This window comes from Emys orbicularis, chromosome 18 (genome assembly GCF_028017835.1).
Source record: "Emys orbicularis isolate rEmyOrb1 chromosome 18, rEmyOrb1.hap1, whole genome shotgun sequence".
Classification (NCBI taxonomy): Eukaryota; Metazoa; Chordata; order Testudines; family Emydidae; genus Emys; species Emys orbicularis.
This window is the reverse complement of record NC_088700.1, coordinates 23,460,908-23,480,826: the sequence shown is the minus strand read 5'-3', so window position 1 is coordinate 23,480,826 and position 19,919 is coordinate 23,460,908. Positions and strand designations below refer to the sequence as shown.

The 19,919-nt window shown below is 56.5% G+C and overlaps 1 protein-coding gene across 2 annotated transcripts in view; it reads left to right on the top strand.

Moving 5' to 3' along the window:
• RGS3 (regulator of G protein signaling 3) overlaps positions 1-19,919 on the top strand; it is a 191,985-nt gene that overhangs the window by 149,859 nt on the left and 22,207 nt on the right. For both annotated transcript variants that reach the window (XM_065418588.1, XM_065418589.1), the window contains one exon: positions 17,866-18,465. In XM_065418588.1, coding sequence (XP_065274660.1) covers positions 17,866-18,465 — 600 coding nt within the window. The remainder of the gene's footprint in view (positions 1-17,865; positions 18,466-19,919) is intronic.

The following is a 19,919-nucleotide window of genomic DNA, read 5'->3' as shown; positions in this document are numbered from 1 at the left end:
ACGTCCCTCGATCTGCTGGCAATGCCGCTACTTATACAGCCCAGAATGCTGTTAGCCTTCTTGGCAACAAGGGCTCACTGTTGACTCATATCCAGCTTCTCGTCCACTGTAACCCCTAGGTCCTTTTCTGCAGAACTGCTTCCTAGCCATTCGGTCCCTAGTCTGTAACAGTGCATGGGATTCTTCCGTCCTAAGTGCAGGACTCTGCACTTGTCCTTGTTGAACCTCATCAGGTTTCTTTTGGCCCAATCCTCTAATTTGTCTAGGTCCCTCTGTATCCTGTCCCTACCCTCCAACGTATCTACCACTCCTCCCAGTTTAGTGTCATTTGCAAACTTGCTGAGAGTGCAGTCCACGCCATCCTCCAGATCATTAATGAAGATATTAAACAAAACCGGCCCCAGGACCGACACCTGGGGCACTCCACTTGAAACCGGTTGGCAACTAGACATGGAGCCGTTGATCACTACCCGTTGAGCCCGACGATTTAGCCAGCTTTCTATCCACCTTATAGTCCATTCATCCAGCCCATACTTCTTTAACTTGCTGGCAAGAATACTGTGGGAGACCGTATCAAAAGCTTTGCTAAAGTCATGGAATAACATCCACTGCTTTCCCGTCATCCACAGACCCAGTTATCTCCTCATAGAAGGCAGTTAGGTTAGTCAGGCATGACTTGCCCTTGGTGAATCCATGCTGACTGTTCCTGATCACTTTCCTCTCCTCTAAGTGCTTCAGAATTGATTCCTTGAGGACCTGCTCCATGATTTTTCCAGGGACTGAGGTGAGGCTGACTGGCCTGTAGTTCCCCGGATCCTCCTTCTTCCCTTTTTTTAAAGATGGGCACTACATTAGCCTTTTTCCAGTCATCCGGGACCTCCCCCGATCGCCATAAGTTTTCAAAGATAGTGGCCAATGGCTCTGCAATCACATCCGCCAACTCTTTTAGCACCCTCGGATGCAGCGCATCCGGCCCCATGGACTTGTGCACGTCCAGTTTTTCTAAATAGTCCCGAACCACTTCTTTCTCCACAGAGGGCTGGTCACCTTCTCCCCATACTGTGCTGTCCAGTGCAGCAGTCTGGGAGCTGACCTTGTTTGTGAAGACAGAGGCAAAAAAATCATTGAGTACATTAGCTTTTTCCACATCCTCTGTTACTAGGTTGCCTCCCTCATTCAGTAAGGGGCCCACACTTTCCTTGACTTTCTTCTTGTTGCTAATATACCTGAAGAAACCCTTCTTGTTACTCTTACCATCCCTTGCTAGCTGCAACTCCAAGTGTGATTTGGCCTTCCTGATTTCACTCCTGCATGCCTGATGTGGAGACATCTTGTAGCCCTTCTGTCCCATGCTGCGAGTGATCTGCTTATAGATATCAGTGTTTCTAGGGCTGGATTGGAGCTGTGCCCCCATAGCCTCTTCTCCTCACAGACCCAGGAGATCCACCACCTCCTGTGTGCTCCAGGCAGGTGTGTGTCTGCAGCGTGGAACCGGCATAGTCAGCTGGGCAGTTGCTAGGGGAGCTCTCCACATCAAGCAAACAGGAAATGGAATTTCAATAATTTGTGAGGCTTTGGGGGGGGGCGTATACAGCCGCCAGCCAGCGGAGTTCCAAACGGTGACCAGAGTGGTCACAATGGAGCATTGTGGGACACCTCCTGGAAACTGCTAGAGTCGACGTAAGTGTCTACACTGACCGTGCATCGACCTAAACACTACGACACTGGCGGAGGTGGAGTATTAAGTCGGCAGAGTGGGTGATTTACATCGTCAGGAGCAACGTTTCAGTGCAGATGCTTTCAGTGTTAGGTCGACGTAAGCTGCCTTGCATTGACCAACCGCTGTAGTCTAGATCAGGCCCCAGTCACAGAGGCTTACCATGCAAACGCGCCAATATTCCCTTACAGGATGGGATACAGATGTTAGAAGTGACGTTAATGGTGGCAGCAACTCACAAGCATTCAATAAAGTCTAAACACTAAACACATTCTTACAGTTCTCATAACTGACGGGGAGCCCGTCTGGGTCCAGCAAGGGGTTTGTCAGTGGTCCGTGGAGACAGGAAGACCTTGGTGTAAGCTGGCACCTTGTCGGCCAGCGTCACAGAGCGTCCTCGCACTCTGCCCAGGGTGTAGGCCGTTCCTGGTGCCAGCCAGCCCAGGTTGCAGGAAAGGAGCACAGGGCTGTGGGAACCAGTCCCTGTCAGTAGAAATGCTCCTGAAATGAGTGTTTGTGACCAGAGGTTCTTGCTGTCCAGATTTGCTGTGGACACTGCAGCACAGCCCTGAGCTTGGCTCTGGGTTCCCTGCCTATGGATCACAAGGAACCTGGGACAGCTCTCCAGTGTGATTGGGAGCAGCTCCCACTGGCTGCAGCGAGACTTCAAATCGCTTGGGGCCTCAGTGCCAGGACCATGCAGGACCCAGGTACAGTTCAGGGTGCACCTGCCCTGGGGCCAGATTCTGCCCTTAGCCCATGCCTGCCCGATGTCAGGGAGTGTGTGTGAATGGGGGTATGGCGCTTTGCACCGGCTGGCAGACACCAGGCTTATTGAGCTAATGAGATTTCCCGTTGCTAACAAGAGGAAGCCAGAGCTGTATGTGAGGTGCTGGACCAGGCTTGGCAGTGAGGCATTTCATGCATGGACCATCCCCGCCGTCTCTCTCTGGGGGTGTGTGTGGGGCGGTGTTATATGTACAGGCTGAGGTCTGTGTACTGAGCTGAGTTTCAAGCACGCCCAGCTCTGCCCCTTTCCAAGGCTGGAAATGTATTTACATTCAAGTCTGGCTTCATGATAGCTGAGCGCATGGTGTAATCAGCTCAGCCAGGGAGGAGCAAGGAGCTAATGGTAATGATGGCTCTTGTGCAGAGTGCTGGGTAAACAGCTGAAGTGGAGTGGCCTGTTGATAGCTGTGGTCTCAGTCCACAGCCTGTAGGGCAAGGTGCCTATCCAAGTCAATTCAACATAATGCCGGGGGAGGGAGATTTAGCAGAGGCATCTGAAATCTGGCCTTGCTGTTAACCAAACCTGAACAGCACTTAGCAGCAGGGCCTGGCAGGGGAGGGGGAGGGCAGTTGGTCAGAATGAGGGCTCTGCTATCACCCACTGCCTCCGCCTGCTTTCTCTGCCTGCCCAGCCAGCCAGAAATAACGGTCATGCAGAAGGCTATGGAGGAGCACTAGCAAAGCGGAGGAGTTGGCAAGGCGCCAACTCCAGTGAGCGCCGATGCACAGCACCAGTGCCACTCCCTGTGCTTGTGCTCTGGGAGTGCTCAGAGTGGCAGTTCTAGCAGGATTTGGGGGGGTGCACATGCGTGTGTACCTGGGCATGTGTACGGGTGTGTGGAGTAGAAGGGGACTGGGCCCTGCCAGCAGAGGGGAAACAGGCACCTCGTCTGGCAGCTGTGGTTCTGGGGCACATTAAACCATAGAAAGTCCTTGGCACTGCAGCTCTTTTCTCCCTTTGTCGCTTGTTGATTCCCTCGGGAATGGTGCTGGCTCGGGGCGGCAGTTGCACAGTGCAGGGACTGCTGGGGTTAAGGACTTGCTGTTTGAGACATCACACATTTTCCAGCAGAAAGTAGTTTGGAAACATAGCGGTAGAGTTTCTATTTGCAGGAAGCATTAAAACTGGTCTCTTGCTTAGTGTCGCCTGAGGACAGGGCAAGCCGGAAAAGCTGATGCCAGGAGTTTAAATCTGATCTATAGATTTGCCTGGTGGCACCGTGGTCACCCACCTGCCTTTTCTCAGCAGGTAATGGTGCCTCTGGGGAACTCCAGCAGCGCCCTCAATAGAACAATGGGCACAAAGGAGCGCGCTGTCTGGGGAGAGGCTGGTGCGTCTTCAGCTAGCATTTGACATGGACATTAATAACTGCAGAAGCAGAGGCTGGCTGCTGCGCTAGCATCCCACTGAAGCTCTGATGTGGACGTATATAGGGCACGGGCGCTGCTAGTTCTCATGCAGCGGGCGGAGCTGCAGGTTGGGTATTGTTGCAGGTAGACGTGGATGCTGCTAACTGGGATTCAGCTCCTCACTGAGAGAACAGACTTGGTATGTGTTTCACTGAAAGTTTTGTGGTGTGTGGTTTGTGCCTTTGATCTGTTGTGAACTGGCTGGGGCTCGAAGTGTCCGAAGAGGCAGCATGTACCCAGAGTTTGGAGCAAAAATGTCCTTTTAAATCAAAAGGTGTCTCTTCAGTTTCCAGGACTCCCTGCTCCAGTTCTGGCTTTGGTCTCTGATGGGGGAATCTGTTCTGTTTCACCGTTGCTTTGTAACCTTGCAAAGTGATGCTGAATGATATCTTCTTTCACAGGATTTTAAAAAAACGCGATAGCATTAAAGGGAGAAATGAGCTGGGGTTTGTAGGGAGTGTGGCTGTTTGCAGTTTCCCCTCAAGTGCTGGGCTGTTCCAGCAGGGCCCTTTGAAGAAACCATCCTGTGGCAAAAGCAACATTTACAATGTGAGCTGCAGACAATGGGCTTTCTGTTGAAAGTGGTGCTGCCGCTCGCTCGCTGCTTTTGCAGCCATTTATCAAATGGGTGTGTGATCTAGCAGCCAGCTTTAAACTGACCACTTCAACAAACTCCCTAATCTCAGCGGGGAGAGAGGGGGAGGGTGGAGGAGTTGGACACAGGAAAAATGTAGCTGGGGCCAATAATCCATTTGCTTGGCGGTGTGTATGAAGCCAGCGGTTTGGGGAGGGCGGGCTCAGTGCTGTGACTATAGGTGACTGCACATGGGGAGATTTCTTCCTCTTTGTGTGTTTCTGTGATTGCTAGGAACGTGCTGCACGCAGCTAGAGCTGCCCCTCTGCTCTGCTCTGTGCTGGGAGGGTGTTTGTACCCTGCTCTGATGTGTCCTGACACTTTCAGAAGGCCGACACAGTCTTGCCTGCTTGGGTGAATTCCTCTGCTTTGGGGACAGCCTGCATGCCCTGTGAACTCCAGCAGCATGATTTGTGGGCATGTGCATCAGGTTGCGTGCATCCCGTTCTGGGATTCTCCAAGAAGGTTACCCAGTTGCTTGTTTTCAAGGCTGTCTGGGACGCTCCATCTCCTGGGCAGCAGTGGGGGGTTGCAGTTTTGGGAGAGGAGCCTGTCTAGTCTGGAATATGCTGCCCTTGTGATCGTCTCCCTAGATGGATCAGTGCTGTGAGAGCGCAGGCAATGGGCACCCAGGCCACGGGGCTTGGAGCCTGGCTGCTCCCCGGGCACGGGCGCCAGGTGAGAGTTCGTGAGAGTTCGCCGATTAAAACCAGTTGCCATGGCTACCGAAGAGCAACATGGCGACAGGAAATGGCTGAGAGCTCAGCGGGCTGAGCCGAGCGGCGCCATGCCTGCCCTGCGAGCTGCGAAAGGCGAGGTTGCTGGGGTTAGCACACTGACCTGGCAGGGAGCGCACTCCAAGGCAGCCAAGCGCGCAAGTGCCACGAGCTTGCTGGTTTTAATCTAGTCGTTCGCATTACATCACCAGCCTCCCCCCCTGCCATGGGACAGCATTTGCATGGTGCCCCCGGCATGGCAGGACAGGCGGGCGGCCGTGCAGGAAGGCAGCAGAGCTCAGCAGAAGCTCTGTGCCTGTTCTCTGCATGGCGCTGGCTGTCATGGGCTGTCTTCGGTTGATGAGCATCCAGCCCCCTGATCTACCCAGAGAAATCCAAGGCAAGCCCCTCTTTCCAGGAGGTGAGGAGTGGAGTGCAGGCAGCAAGGGCTTGTGTCATAAACCATTGCAGCTTTCGCACACTCGGTCCCTCTCCCTGACACACACACCCGGCTATGCACATGCCCCCCCTCCCAGCTTGAGATCTGACTGCCAGCGACTGTCTCTCGGGGGCCTGGGAAGCTCTGGCGGGCTGGCCGCTCAGGGAAGGTCTGTTGTTGCTGTTTGGCTGCTGCCTTCTCCAAGATGCCATCACTATATATTATTCCGGAGTTGAACAAACAAGCTTGTTTACAGTTCGTTTCTAGAGCGTGCAGAGCCTGGTCCTTTTATGAACATGTGGTGTGGTCACTGCAGCAGTGAGGGCTGCGTGATACCCTATTAAGACTTAGTTTATCCAGAGCTATCAATTGGGGATGACAGTAATGGGGTAATGGGATTATTCTAGGCTGCTGACATAGGATCATTTCCTTCTGCAAAGGCCTTTGTCTCCTTCCAGGGCTCGGAGACATTTCAAGCAAGGCTGGCTTTTGGTTTTGTTTGCTTTTCAAGATCCAGACGGTTGCAATGGCACCCACTGTCCTCGCACCAGGAAAGCCCCCCGAGCCGATTGGACAATCGATTCTACAGCACAGGCTGGTGTTGCTGATACATTTCTTGTTCTTCGCCAGTTCAATAGGGCCAGTGCTGCCTAGGTTCAATAGTTAAGCAGAGAGTTGCTGTGAGATCCCCCCGTGAATGGGGCCAGCGCCTCATGCTGGCCTCTGCGCAGGTGAGTCTCCCACTCTGGCCCTGCACAGGGGCAGCCCATCCCAGTGGCATCCAGTGCCTGGATGGCAGTCCCCTCCAGGTGAGCAGCCGGGGGGAGCCGAGACGCCCAACATCCCTTTCAGCATCCTGTCCTGGCTGCCCCCGCTAGCCAGGCTACGGAGACAGCACACAAACAACCCCCTCGTGCTGGCCCGCCATGTTCTGGGGTTTGCTGTCCCAGTCACAATCCCAGGGTCAATGCTCAGTGCACACAATGAGCAGAGGGAGGAGGGAGACCTCTCCTGTTGGAATTTATTGCAGAGATTGGTGGGGGCCAGGTGCCCCCTTGGCCTGGGAAGAGGGGGGCCAGATGCTGCTGTTGACCTGTGTAGCTCCGGCAGGTTTCTGCAGTAGAAGTCCCTGTCATGTCCCCTTTGCTGTCTCCCTTTCCCCCTCCCCGTGCCGGTGCAGCCCTGGGCCTGGCAGGGGCACTTTCCTGCCCACTGATGAGATGCCAGTTTGGGTGGCAAGCCCTCCTCTTTAAATCACAGCTCTGGATAACTTGCACCCCAGAGTTGTGGTGCTGTGGATTTTCAATAAGTCTTGGAACCCTGGGAAGTGCCAGAGGACGGGAAGAAAGCGAATATCGTGCCAATATTTAAAAGGGTAAATGGGGTAACCCGGGTAGCTATAGGCCTGTCAGTCTGACATCAATCCCGGGCAAGATACATGGAGTGACTGATGCAGGACTTGATTAATAAAGAATGAAAGGAGGGTAACAGGGTAGTTGGCCCATTAGAGGAACCTGGGCTCAGGGGGCCTGTTCCAGTCCAGGTGCTGCCAGCTGGGCCAGTGAAGAGGGTGGGGAACTAGAGGAGGCCAGGTGAGATCCAGTGGTTCAGTCAGGAAGAGCAGATGAGAGCTGCCACAGAGAGAAGACGGTTCCTGGGAGAGGCCTGAAGGCAGGAGAGCTGCAAGGCGGTGCTGGCTGGAGTCCCCAGGCCAGAGAGCCAGGGCCGGAGGGCTGGAGAGGGCTGCAGGAAGGCAGCTGCAGAGGGGCTGACCCCCTGGCATCTCCTTGCCAGAGAGCTGGGTCCTAGAGGAACCATGAGAGGCTCCCTGCAGAGAGGCTGTGGGAGCTCCGGCTGGGAAGAGCAGGGTTGTGCCCCGGAAGGAAAGCCTAGGGTGGCTGTTCTGGCGGGGGGTCAGAGGACGACTGTTAAAGAGTCCAGGTCTGGTGCAAGACACCAGAATGATGGGACTGAAGCCCGGGTTTTAAAACTGACTTGCACAGGTTGATGGGACAGTTGGTTTGGGACTTTGGTACTGTGTTTTGGTTAATCAACTGTTGATGAACTAGAGAATAAGCTGGTATGGACTTCCTGGGAACCCAAGAGGGAAACTGAGGTGAGGGCCACTTGCAGGGCTGCCACAAGGGAGCACCTGAGAGGAGGCCACTCATTTGCAGAGGGTAATATAATTAATGCCAATCAACATGATTTATGGAAAATAGATCAAATCAAACTAACTTGTCATCCTTTTTTTTCTATGAGCTTACAAGCTTGGTTGATAAAAGTAATAGTGTGGATGTAATTGACACTTCTGTAAGGCACTGACTTGGTACCGCATGACATAATTAGAATGATATAAAATTAACATAGTAAATGGATTATAAATCGGCTAATTAATGGGTCTCAAAATATAATTATAAACAGGGAATCATCATTGAGTAGGGGTGTTTCTAGTAGGGTCCTGCAGGTACCAGTTCCTGGCCCCACGCTATTTAACATATTTATAAATCAGTGGTTCTCAGCCTTTCCAGACGACTGTGCGCTGGAGGCTGATTTGTCTCACGTATCCCAAGTTTCACCTCACTTAAAAACGACTTGCTTACAACATCAGACATAAAAATACAAAAGTGTCACAGCCACACTAATACTGAACATTTGCCGACTTTCTCATTTTTACCAATTATAAAATAAATCAATTGGAATATAAATATCATACTTACATTTCAGTGTATAGTACATAGAACAGTATAAACAAGTCATTGTATGACATTTTAGTTTGTACTGACTTGGCTAATGCTTTTTATGTAGCCTGTTGTAAAACCAGGCAAATATCTCAATGAGTTGATGTATCCCTTGAAAGACCTGTGTGTACCCCCGGAGTACACGTACCCCTGGTTGAGAACCACTGTTGTAAATGACCTGGAATACAACATAAAATCATCATGGATAAAGTCTGCAGATGACACAAAAATTGGGGGCATGGTTATGAAGAGAACGGGTACCAAGCAATCTGGATCACTTGGCAAACTGGGTGCAAGCAAACAGTATAAATTGTAATGCAGCTAAATGCAAATGTGTCCGTCTAGGAACAAAGGATGTCAGCCATACTTCGAGAACGGGGGACTCTGCTGGGAAGCAGTGACTCTGAAAAAGATTTGGGCATTGTGGTGAATAATCATCTTCCAGTGCGATGCTGTGTCCAAAAGGGCTAATGCGATCCTGGGATGCATAAACAGGGAAATCTTGAGTAGGAGTCAAGAGGTGTTTTGACTGCTGCTGGAATCTGTGTCCAGTTCTGGTGTCCACAATTCGAGAAGGATAGCGAAATGTTGGAGAGGGTTCAGAGAAGAACCATGAGAATAATGAAAGGATTAGAAAACTTTCCTTATAGAGAGAGAGACTCAAGGAGTTCAATCTATTTAGCTTAACAAAGAGAAGGTTAAGGGGTGATTTGATCACACTTTAGAAGTACCTACATGGGGAACAAATATTTCTTATGGGCTCTTCTGTCTAGCAGAGAAAGGTCTAACACTAGCCAATGGCTGAACGCTGAAGCTAGATAAATTCAGATTGGAACTAAGGTGTAATTTTTTAACAATGAGAGTAATTAACCACTGGATCAATTTTCCAAGGGGTGAGATGGATTCTCCATCACTGACATTCTGAAATCAAGACTGGAAGTTTTTCTAAAAGCTCTGCTCTAGGAATTGTTTGGGGGCAATTCTCTGGCCTGTGTCACACAGGGGGCGAGATCACATTGGCCCCTCTGGCCTCAGAATCTCTGAATTTCACACAGGCACCCGACAGACTTTCAGCTGCTGATTTGAGCCCTGTGACCAGAGAGAAATTCTGCATCTGTTATCTTTTCAGGAGTCCCTGAGCTGCCCAGGCCTCTGCGTGTTTCGTGGGGGGCCAATAGTTTCCTTTCAGTTTGGTGCACACAGAGCCAGGTGAGCTCAGGGCTGCCCCTCCTCCAGAGATCTCTGCTACCTCTGAGCCATCCTCTGCTCTGCTCTTGCTCTCACAAACCGGTTCCATTCCAGCAGGCCTCTCCTCGGGTGCTGACCTCTCACTGTGCAGTGAACACCATGGCTGGAGCTCGCACTGAACAGTCTGGAGATGGAAAACCTGCCGTGTGGCTCTGGAGAGGGGCGTCTGTTCATATCCTGCTCACAGCAGACCCTTTGATTGAATTTGCACAGAGATTTAATTTAATCCAAAAATGTTTCTCATCTTAAAGGAGCTTGTTCATTTCCTGTTAGCCCTTATCTGATGCAGGCATCCAACAATATTAAATGTAAGGAGTGATCTGATAGGCAGCCTTCAGGCGCGAGCAGAGACTGACACGGGGATTGCTGCGAATCAGGGAGCACTAGGACAAGTCACCTGTGTAGGTTTTCCCATCATTATTTCATGAAATGATAATACTAATGAATGTGATATAAATAATGCCCAAGTTAGTGTGATTGCTGGGCACACTAGGTAGGATGAGCATCACACAGCAAGTTTGGAAACATCCAACATTTGTACAAGAAATTGTCCTGGGGGTGTGAAATGGCTCGTGGAACTGAGAGTATGGAGCATTTTAGCTCCAAGTCTCTGGTTTGACTCCAGATCAGTACTATTCGAAATCTGAATGTCATGACAGTTGTCTGGGGGCCTGGGTCTGGGGTGTGACTGCAGCATGTGTAGACAGACCCCAGCTAGTTGTGATCCAGCTAGTGTGAACAACAATAGTAGTGAAGCCGCAGCAGCAGCACAGGCCACTCAAACATGTACCCAGGATCCTGGGTCGGCGGGGTTAGTCCATACAGCTGCCCATGATGATGATGCTTCACTGTGATTGTTACTTGAGCTGACTTTGATCTAGCTATGTCTACACACATCCCATGTTTGCCAGCTGCAGCAGAGAGGCCAAGGAGTGGGTGGCTGTGTCTACTCAGTTCCCCTCTCATTGGAGAACCAGGCTGCCCTGGTCTGGGGAGATGCAGGCTGGCAGTGTACCTGCTCTGGATAAAGAGAGGATTTCGGGCTCCACAGGTGTCAGGCCAGTCTATTCCTAACTGCCCTTCCTTGCACACATGAGCAAGGCCTTCGGCTGGCTTGCTGCATGGGGCAGTTATTGACCGGAGCTCCTGTACCTGCTGCCTGCAGAGACTCAGAAGCGTGAGTACCAAGCTGAGAGCAGACTGGCAGGAACCAGGTCAAAAACCCCACCCTGGCTGTGAGTTCCAACCAATTCTCCAACTGGGAAACTCCCCAAGCACCGTAACAGCTGAAACGTGGGGTCACAGACAGTCCCCTTGGGTACCAGCCAGGGGAGCCTGCCTTTGTGATGGATGGGCCCTTACCCCACCAATCACAGCAATATTCAGGTTACTCCCAGACCCAAAGGACCAGTCACTTACCCGAGCTCAGTTTATCTTACATCTCACATCAAAGACAAGGCTTGTGGCCAATCCTGTAATAAACTATCTAAAGCTATATGACTAGGAAAAGGAAACCAGAGTGTTATTTACGAGGTTAAAGCAAGTAAACGTAGGTACACAAATGAGTTGCAATCTTAAGTTTCAAAAGGTAATAAAAAGTTCTATGACTGGCAAGCTCTAAATGTCCTGTGGGGGAACCCAGGCTAGGCAGTTGGGGAATCTCTCGCTTATGCCTAGAAACACTTTGCTCCCCAGAGTCCCCCTGAAAACCAGACCTTATGACTTCTAGGAACGGGCTGGGCTCTAAGAACAGCTGTCCTTTCAGGATTGGTCCGTCCCATGTCACCTGTTCCCCTGTGTCCCAGGTGTCGCTGTATCACTGCAATCTGCCACTCAGGGGGTAGCCATTCTAAAACCAGTCAGGGACTAGTGAAGCTTGGTGCCATTCTGGAATTCCCCACGCTTCCCGCAGGGGTAGGAATCTCTAGGGGCTCTGGGTCCCTTGTCTGCAAGATGTCTCCAGGGTGCACTGAGTCTGGCATGTGGGGTGCAGGAAAGGGCCCCAAAGTTCCTAGAAGACCTGGTTGTTCTAGGACAGAGCCTGCTGTCTGTGCGGTGCCCAGGGCCCCCTGTGGCATTGCCCAGTACTGGCAGCAGTTTTATTGTTGCATGTGAAATCTGATGGTGAGCGATAATCTATACAAACTGGATCTGTGGGCGGAAGGAGCACTTAGCCGGTGGTTCGTTAGCTCTGCAGGGAGAGGTTAATGATTTCCCCAGGGCTGGGAGTGCCCGCACTGAGGGAATTGCTGCTGCTTGGCATTTGGTTTCAGAACTAACTTGTTCTTGACTTTGTGAAGCAAAGGAGTAAATCGGCAAACTTCCCTGGGAGAGTCGCCTCTCGCAGGTGGTTGTCGTCCTCTTCTGAGAGCAGGACACCTTACGGCCCAGCCTCTGCTTCACCTCTGCCCCCTGCTGCCCAAAGAGAGAGCAGGAGAGCAGCAGGGCACCCCTGGGCCTAGCCAGGGCTCTTCAGCATTGCCTGGGGCTGTAGCACTGGGGAGCCAAGTGGAAAACGAGGCTGTTCACACACATGCTCACTGGAGTCCCTGTGAAACAGCTGTGAAAGGACATAGTGCCTCAGACAGAGGGATGTGTGTGTATGTGTGTAGACACACACCTGTTATTGTCCTATCCTGATTGTAATACACGGTGTAGGACTCAGGGGTGCGTGATGGAGGCACGTGATGCAGCAGACAGTCCCCCCCCGTCCCCTCCCCGAGCACACGCCTGTCCTCATGGGGTCGGGAAAAAGAAGGAAAGTCAGTGAAAGCCTTTGAAATGTCAAGTATGAATTAAAGCTTTCATTGGGACAACAGCTCGTCCTCCCTTTGCCTTTGGCTGCAGAGAGCTTGTGTCAGGAAAGCCCCGGTGCACAGGGTGCTACATGAGATTGAAGGTGGTGATAACTGTGCTGGTTGGGAAAAGAGAAAAGCTAGTGGAGCTGGGCTGGAGCCACGTTAAACACAGGCCCAGCCCACGGTCTGATGAGCCGCTCCGAGACCTGGCAAACTTGCACCAGCCTCTAGCACAGTCATAGAATCATAGAATATCAGGGTGGGAAGGGACCTCAGGAGGTCATCTAGTCCAACCCCCTGCTCAAAGCAGGACCAATTCCCAACTAAATCATCCCAGCCAGGGCTTTGTCAAGCCGGGCCTTAAAAACCTACAAGGAAGGAGACTCCACCACCTCCCTAGGTAACGCATTCCAGTGCTTCACCACCCTCCTAGTGAAATAGTGTTTCCTAATATCCAACTTAGACCTCCCCCACTGCAACTTGAGACCATTGCTCCTTGTTCTGTCATCTGCCACCATTGAGAACAGCCGAGTTCCATCCTCTTTGGAACCCCCTTTCAGGTAGTTGAAAGCAGCTATCAAATCCCCCCTCATTCTTCTCTTGTACAGACTAAATAATCCCAGTTCCCTCAGCCCCTCTCTTCATAAGTCATGTGGTCCAGCCCCCTAATCATTTTTGTTGCCCTCCGCTGGACTCTTTCCAATTTTTCCAAGACTCATATCCAGCTTCTCATCCACTGTAACCCCTAGGTCCTTTTCTGCAGAACTGCTGCCTAGCCACCCGGTCCCTAGTCTGTAGCAGTGAATGGGATTCTTCCGTCCTAAGTGCCAGGGCCTCCCAGAGGATTCAGGGGGCCTGGGGCAAAGCAATTTCGGGGGCCCCTTCCATAAAAAAATGTTGCAATACTCTAGTAACATGTATTTGGAAATGTAAAAAATAACCAGTGAAATACATTCAAAAAATAATTTTTAAGAATTTGAAAATACACAAAATACATTATTTAAAAACATTAAATGCTTTAATGGTATGTATACATTTGCAATTACATAATGGGCTGTCGCTGGGTGATGGTGATGGTTGGTGCCAATGGGCTGTCGCTGCCTGGGGATGGCGCTACTGTTGCCCAGGGCTGGGTGGGGAGCTGGGCTCCGGGTCGGGGGGTGCCAGGCTCAGAGGGGCTGTGCTCAGAGCTGGGGGTCAGGGCTGTGGGGGGGATGGGGTTGGGGGGGTGTCCGGTTCAGAGAGGCTGGGCTCAGAGCTGGGGGTCAGGGCGGCGGGGGATGGGGTTGGGGGGGTGTCCGGTTCAGAGGGGCTGGGCTCAGAGCTGGGGTTCAGGGCTGGGGAGGGATGGGGTCGGGGGGTGCCCGGCTCAGAGGGGCTGGGCTCGGAGCTGGGGGTCAGGGCTGTGGGGGGATGGGGTCGGGGGATGCCCGGCTCAGAGGGGCTGGGCTCGGAGCTGGGGGTCAGGGCTGTGGGGGGATGGGGTCGGGGGGTGCCCGGCTCAGAGGGGCTGGGCTCGGAGCTGGGGATCAGGGCTGGGGGGGTCCAGCTCAGAGGGGTGGGCTCGGAGCTGGGGGTCAGGGCTGGGGGGGTGCCCGGCTCAGAGGGGCTGGGCTCAGAGCTGGGGGTCGGGGGGTGCCCGGCTCAGAGGGGCTGGGCTCAGAGCTGGGGTTCAGGGCTGGGGAGGGATGGGGTCAGGGGGTGCCCGACTCAGAGGGGCTGGGCTCGGAGCTGGGGGTCAGGGCTGTGGGGGGCTAGGGTCGGGAGGTGCCCGGCTCAGAGGGGCTGGGTTCGGAGCTGGGGGGTCAGGGCTGGGGGGGTGCCCGGCTCAGAGGGGTGGGCTCGGAGCTGGGGGTCAGGGCTAGGGGGGTGCCCGGCTCAGATGGGCTGGGCTCGGAGCTAGGGTTCAGGGCTGTGGGGGGCTGGGGTCGGGAGGTGCCCGGCTCAAAGGGGCTGGGCTCGGAGCTGGGGGTCAGGGCTGTGGGGGGATGGGGTCGGGGGATGCCCAGCTCAGAGGGGCTGGGCTCGGAGCTGGGGGTCAGGGCTGTGGGGGGATGGGGTCGGGGGATGCCCGGCTCAGAGGGGCTGGGCTCGGAGCTGGGGGTCAGGGCTGTGGGGGGATGGGGTCAGGGGGTGCCCGGCTCAGAGGGGTGGGCTCGGAGCTGGGGGTCAGGGCTGTGGGGGTGCCCGGCTCAGAGGGGCTGGGCTCGGAGCTGGGGGTCAGGGCTGGGGGGGTGCCCGGCTCAGATGGGCTGGGCTCGGAGCTGGGGGTCAGGGCTGTGGGGGGATGGGGTCAGGGGGTGCCCGGCTCAGAGGGGTGGGCTCAGAGCTGGGGGTCAGGGCTGCGGGGGGGGGTGGGGCAATGGGGTCAGGGGGGTGCCTGGCTCAGAGGGGCTGGGCTCGGAGCTGGGGGTTGGGGGGTGCCCGGCTCAGAGGGGCTGGGCTCGGAGCTGGGGGTCAGGGCTGGGGGGGGGATGGGGTCAGGGGGTGCCCGGCTCAGAGGGGCTGAGCTCGGAGCTGGGGGTCGGGAGGTGCCCGGCTCAGAGGGGCTGGGCTCAGTGCTGGGGGTCGGGAGGTGCCCGGCTCAGAGGGGCTGGGCTCAGTGCTGGGGGTCGGGGGGTGCCCAGCTCAGAGGGGCTGGGCTCGGAGCTGGGGGTCAGGGCTGGGGGGGGGGGATGGGGTCGGGGGGTGCCCGGCTCAGAGGGGCTGAGCTCGGAGCTGGGGGTCGGGAGGTGCCCGGCTCAGAGGGGCTGGGCTCAGTGCTGGGGGTCGGGAGGTGCCCGGCTCAGAGGGGCTGGGCTCAGTGCTGGGGGTCGGGGGGTGCCCAGCTCAGAGGGGCTGGGCTCAGAGCTGGGGGTCAGGGCTGGGGGGGTGCCTGGCTCAGAGGGGCTTTCCATGCCGCTTACCCCCTCTCCCAGAGCCTCAGTGAACTGCGTCCAGGAGCTCCCGCCGCTCGGCCCGCCGGAGCTCGCAGCCCCGCCCCCCTTACCACACGACTCCGAGCCAGGCCGCTGCAGCGCTGTCCGGGGCCGCTCCTGGACGCGGCGCGCTGAGGTGCCGGGGGATGGGGAAAGGCGGAGGCGTGGGGGCAGCCTCAGACATTCTCGTAGGGGCCCCTGCGGGGCCTGGGACAAATTGCCCCACTTGCCCCCCCTTCTGGTAAGTGCAGGACTCTGCACTTGTCCTTGTTGAACCTCATCAGATTTATTTTGGCCCAATCCTTCAATTTGTCTGGTCCCTCTGTATCCTGTCCCTACCCTCCAGCGTATCTCCCACTCCTCCCAGTCACAGGCGCCGGCTTCCTCCAGGTCCCACGGGTGCTCAACCCCCCGCTTCGCCCCAGGCCCCACTCCCACCCACCCCTTCTCCCAACCCCCACCCCTGCCCCGCCTCTTTCCGTCCAGTTGCTTTGATACCGGGGGCTCCCAGCAGACTCGCCCAGCTGCGTGCCCCAAGGAGAGATGATTTCTTAGTGCCTGCAGGCTGCTAGGGGGTAAGCTGTGCCTTTCCCAAGCCATGCCTCATCCCAGACCATCCTGGAGCACTGCTATGCCCAGGCAAGGTGGCACCAGCTGGCCCACGGGTGCTGGGCCCTGGCTCAGAGCCAGCCAGCAGCAGCAGCAGCAAGCGACCTCGGTGCTGCCTGCTCTCTTGATGTGATCACAGGTCTCACTCTATGGGGTGTTTGTCTCAAAGCCCAGCTCCGAGCTGTGGTTCCCTGAGAATCTCACCTTCCCCGTGGGAAAGAGAGCCCGTGGCTGGCCCTGGTGGCTGCAGAACTGGGGGCGGCCGAGGCTCAAATACCAGAAGGTGAAGAACAAACCTGACAATGACCATTTGAAAAGATCCCATGTTTTTCTGGGGCCTGGCTCATGAGAGCCCCACGGTGCTGCAGGCGGGGTGGGAACCCCAGAGCAAGAGGAGCAGCAGGGGGCTGGGATCTGGGAGCCCCGAGTGAGTGGCATGTGGCCAGCCCAAGGCAGGCTGTAAGTGCAGGCCCAGGCTGGGCTGAGCCTTGGGCAATCAGCAGATGAACAGGGGCCGGCACTTCCCCTTTGCTTTTTGTTCCTGTGGCGCAGGAGGGGCAGGAGCTGCCAGACGAGTGTGTCTGGTTTCACTGCCTGCTTCTCCCTGCTGCAGCCTGGCCCCTGGTGCTCGGAGAGCCGGGCCAGCTCCGCCGGATCTCCGGGAGGCTGAGGCAAGCCACAGCGGGTGCTGGGGTGCCATGCAGGGTAAGGACGGTGCCTGTTGGTCACGGGCTCTGGCTGAGCCCATCTGTGTCTGGAACCTGTGCCGGGTGCCCGTAGCCAGACTGTGCCGAGCCAGCCTGGCCTGGCCTCGTGCACTCCCAGTGCCTCGTCCCCACCACCCCAGGGTCCGTGGCTGCCGGTGTCTTCAGCTCTCTGAGTGGGGCTGCCATGCCAGGGCTCTCCGAGCTCGGAGCAGCAGCCCTGCTGGTGACATAGCTGCTTCTGGCACTCTGTGGGGACCCATCAGAGAGCTCTGAGTCAGGCGGACCCTGCCACGTGACAGAGGGTGCCCCACTTGCAAGCAGCCCAAGCCCTATGGCGAGGTGGGGCTCATGGGACAGTCTGGGAGGATGGTCAGTGGGCACAGACTGGGGCTGGTGGGAAGCCCTGGGTTCTGGGTGGGCTCTGCAAGGGTCCCTCCAGAGCCGTGTCTTCATGAGGGCTACCGGGCCACGCAGGCTGCCAGCAGAGGTCCCTGGCTTGTGCCTGGTGCTGAAGCTGAGGGGGCGTGTAGGTAGTCCAGGCCTGGGTAAGGAATGGTGTCCCTAGCCTCTGTTTGTCAGAAGATGGAGATGGATGGCAGGAGAGAGATCATTTGATCATTACTTGTTAGGTTCACTCCCTCTGGGGCACCTGGCATTGGCCACTGTCGGTAGACAGGATACTGGGCTAGATGGACCTTTGGTCTGACCCGGTACGGCCGTTCTTATGTTCTTATATGATGCAGTCCTGCCATCGTCTGCCCCTCCTCTTTGGCACTGCTCTGAGAGTCCTCGGCAGGGACGGGGTTGGGGGGCCCGGGCCCAGTTGTAATGAGGATAATAAAGCATCATGGCCCCTCGTTCTGTGGGTCAGTGGTTGGGGCTGGAAGGACATTGCCCAGTGCTGCCTCCCCCAGCACCAGCAGAGGGCAGCACGCCCCACTCCAGAGCTGGAAGAGCTGCGGTCTGGCCCAGCCCGTTGTGGGCAATGACCCAGCAGTGGGGCTGAATCAACATATTGGGGGATTAGAAATCGAGAGAGACCTTGGTACGCCCCCCCCCCCCCCCCGGGACACTGGGGGATGTTCCTGGCTCCCCTTGGCTTATCGTTTCCCCCCTTTTGTCCTGTCTTTCCCTGGCAGATGCTTGAGACGGACACTGAGGAGCTGAGGGTGATGCCCTCTGAGGAGGAGAAGGTGGCAGGGGGCGATGCCTGCCCGGCCGCAGAAGGGGCAGCAGAGGGGGTGTTGAAGGAGGCTGCCCTGGGGGCCCCACTGCAGGAGGAGAAGGTGGTGATTGCAGCTGAGTGTGTGGAGGAGCAGCCTGGCTCCAGCCCGGCCTTTGTGATCCCGGAGCTGCGGCTGGACAGCACGGCGGACGGCCCGACGGACGAGGAGGATGAGGAGGAAGACGAGGACGAGGACGAGGAGGAGGACAGTGACCAGCTCTATCTGGAGAGGAGCGAGGGGAAGCGATGCAGCATGATTGAGCCATCGGGCTGCGAGGCGACCTACACCCTGACGGTGCAGGGCTCCCTGCGGCGCCGCACACACAGCGAGGGCAGCCTGCTGCAGGAGACGAAGGGCCACTGCTTCACCTCCGACACCACCCTCAACTGCCTGGACATCCAGGGCCCCCAGACCCGCTGGGCACTGCCCTCGCCCAGGACCCTCAAGAAGGAGCTCACCAAGAACGGGGGCTCCATCCACCAGCTCGGCCTCCTCTTCTCTGGGCACAGGAAGGTACGTGAGCCAGAGCCCCCGGCTCCCTCCCCTTGCCGGGGCTGCTCTCCCTCGCGGTGGGGAGGAGCTGGGGGGTGCCCTCCCTTGCTGGGGATGTCCTGCTGTCAGGAGGGCTGACGGCTATCTCGGCAGGGTCTGACCTCCTCTCCCCCACGGAGGGGTCCCTTTGTGCCCCGGGGATACAGGCCTGGAGCCAGAGAGAGAATGGGGGAGGCCGGACTAATACCTTCCTCATCTGCATGGCCCTGGGCAGATCCAGTCCCTGGCCGCGGGAGTTACGGGGGGCACAGCTGGGGAGGTTGGCATGGGGCCCCAAGCACTGAGGCTTCTGCCACCGGGCTGACAGGCCTGTGTCCCTGCAACCCAGCCGCTGGGGGTGCCGTGTGCCCGTCCGCCAGTCCTCATCCTGTGCCCACCCTGCCCATGGAGGACAAGTCACTCGCTGAGCCCGAGTGCCAGGTCCCAGCCCAGCTGTCTCCAGAGCCCAGGCACTGTAGGACCCGCCACCAGCATCCCCGAACTCCCACCCCCACTGCAGGGCTGAGGCTGTCCTGCTACGCTCCAAGCCGCAGCATGGCAGATGGCAGCTTGGGTTCCGCTGTGGTGCCGGTGGGGTGGGCAGGCAGCATTCACGGAGCTGCTGTGCCTCTCCTCCAGATTGGGCTGGTTTGGGGTGTGTTTTTGGTGCCCCCTCCAGGCAGCCCAGTGCAAATTCTGCCCCAATGTCCTGCCCTGGGCTCATACGACCCAGCCCCTCCGCCCCCAGCATCAGTGCTACCAGTGCCTCTAAGACAGGTGGGGATCCCCTCCTAGCTCCGGGAAACCAGAGACCCCAGCCTGGAGCCCCATCTCCCCAGCAGATCGATGGTGCCTGGCACGGGGGAGCTGAGCCCTCGCCCCACAGGGAAGGGCGACTCTGCCAATGATGTCATTGTCTGGCTCCTCTGGCAGCACCGTCTGATCCCCGCCCCTCGACAGCTTCCTCCCCAGCCGGATGTTTAATGTTCAGTCCCGTGCTCACACAGCGTACGTGCCTGGGGGGAGGTGCCCCTGGCAGCCCCCCTGCTGCACCCACCCGGGACTCCCTGCTCAGTGTTGCAGGGGCAGGCACAGCCCTGCCACTGTGCCCTGCAGAAGTGCTCCTCCTTGACCTGTGCAGGGGACACATCACCTTCATATTGATGCACATAACAAAATTCATGTGGTGTGGGTGGGGCTGAGGGGTTCGGAGTGTGGGTGGGGCTCAGGGCTGGGGCAGAGGGTTGGGGTGTGGGGTGGGGCCAGGGATGAGGGGTTTGGGGTACAGGCTGCCCAGGGGCTATGGTGGGGAGAGAGAACTCCCCCCAGCCCTCTCTCGCCGCAGCAGCTTGGGGCCGGGGGGGAGGCGCCTCCCCCCAGCCGTGGCAAGTCCGGGGCAGCTCCGCGCTGGGGCCCTGAGCCCTGCAGCTGCGCAG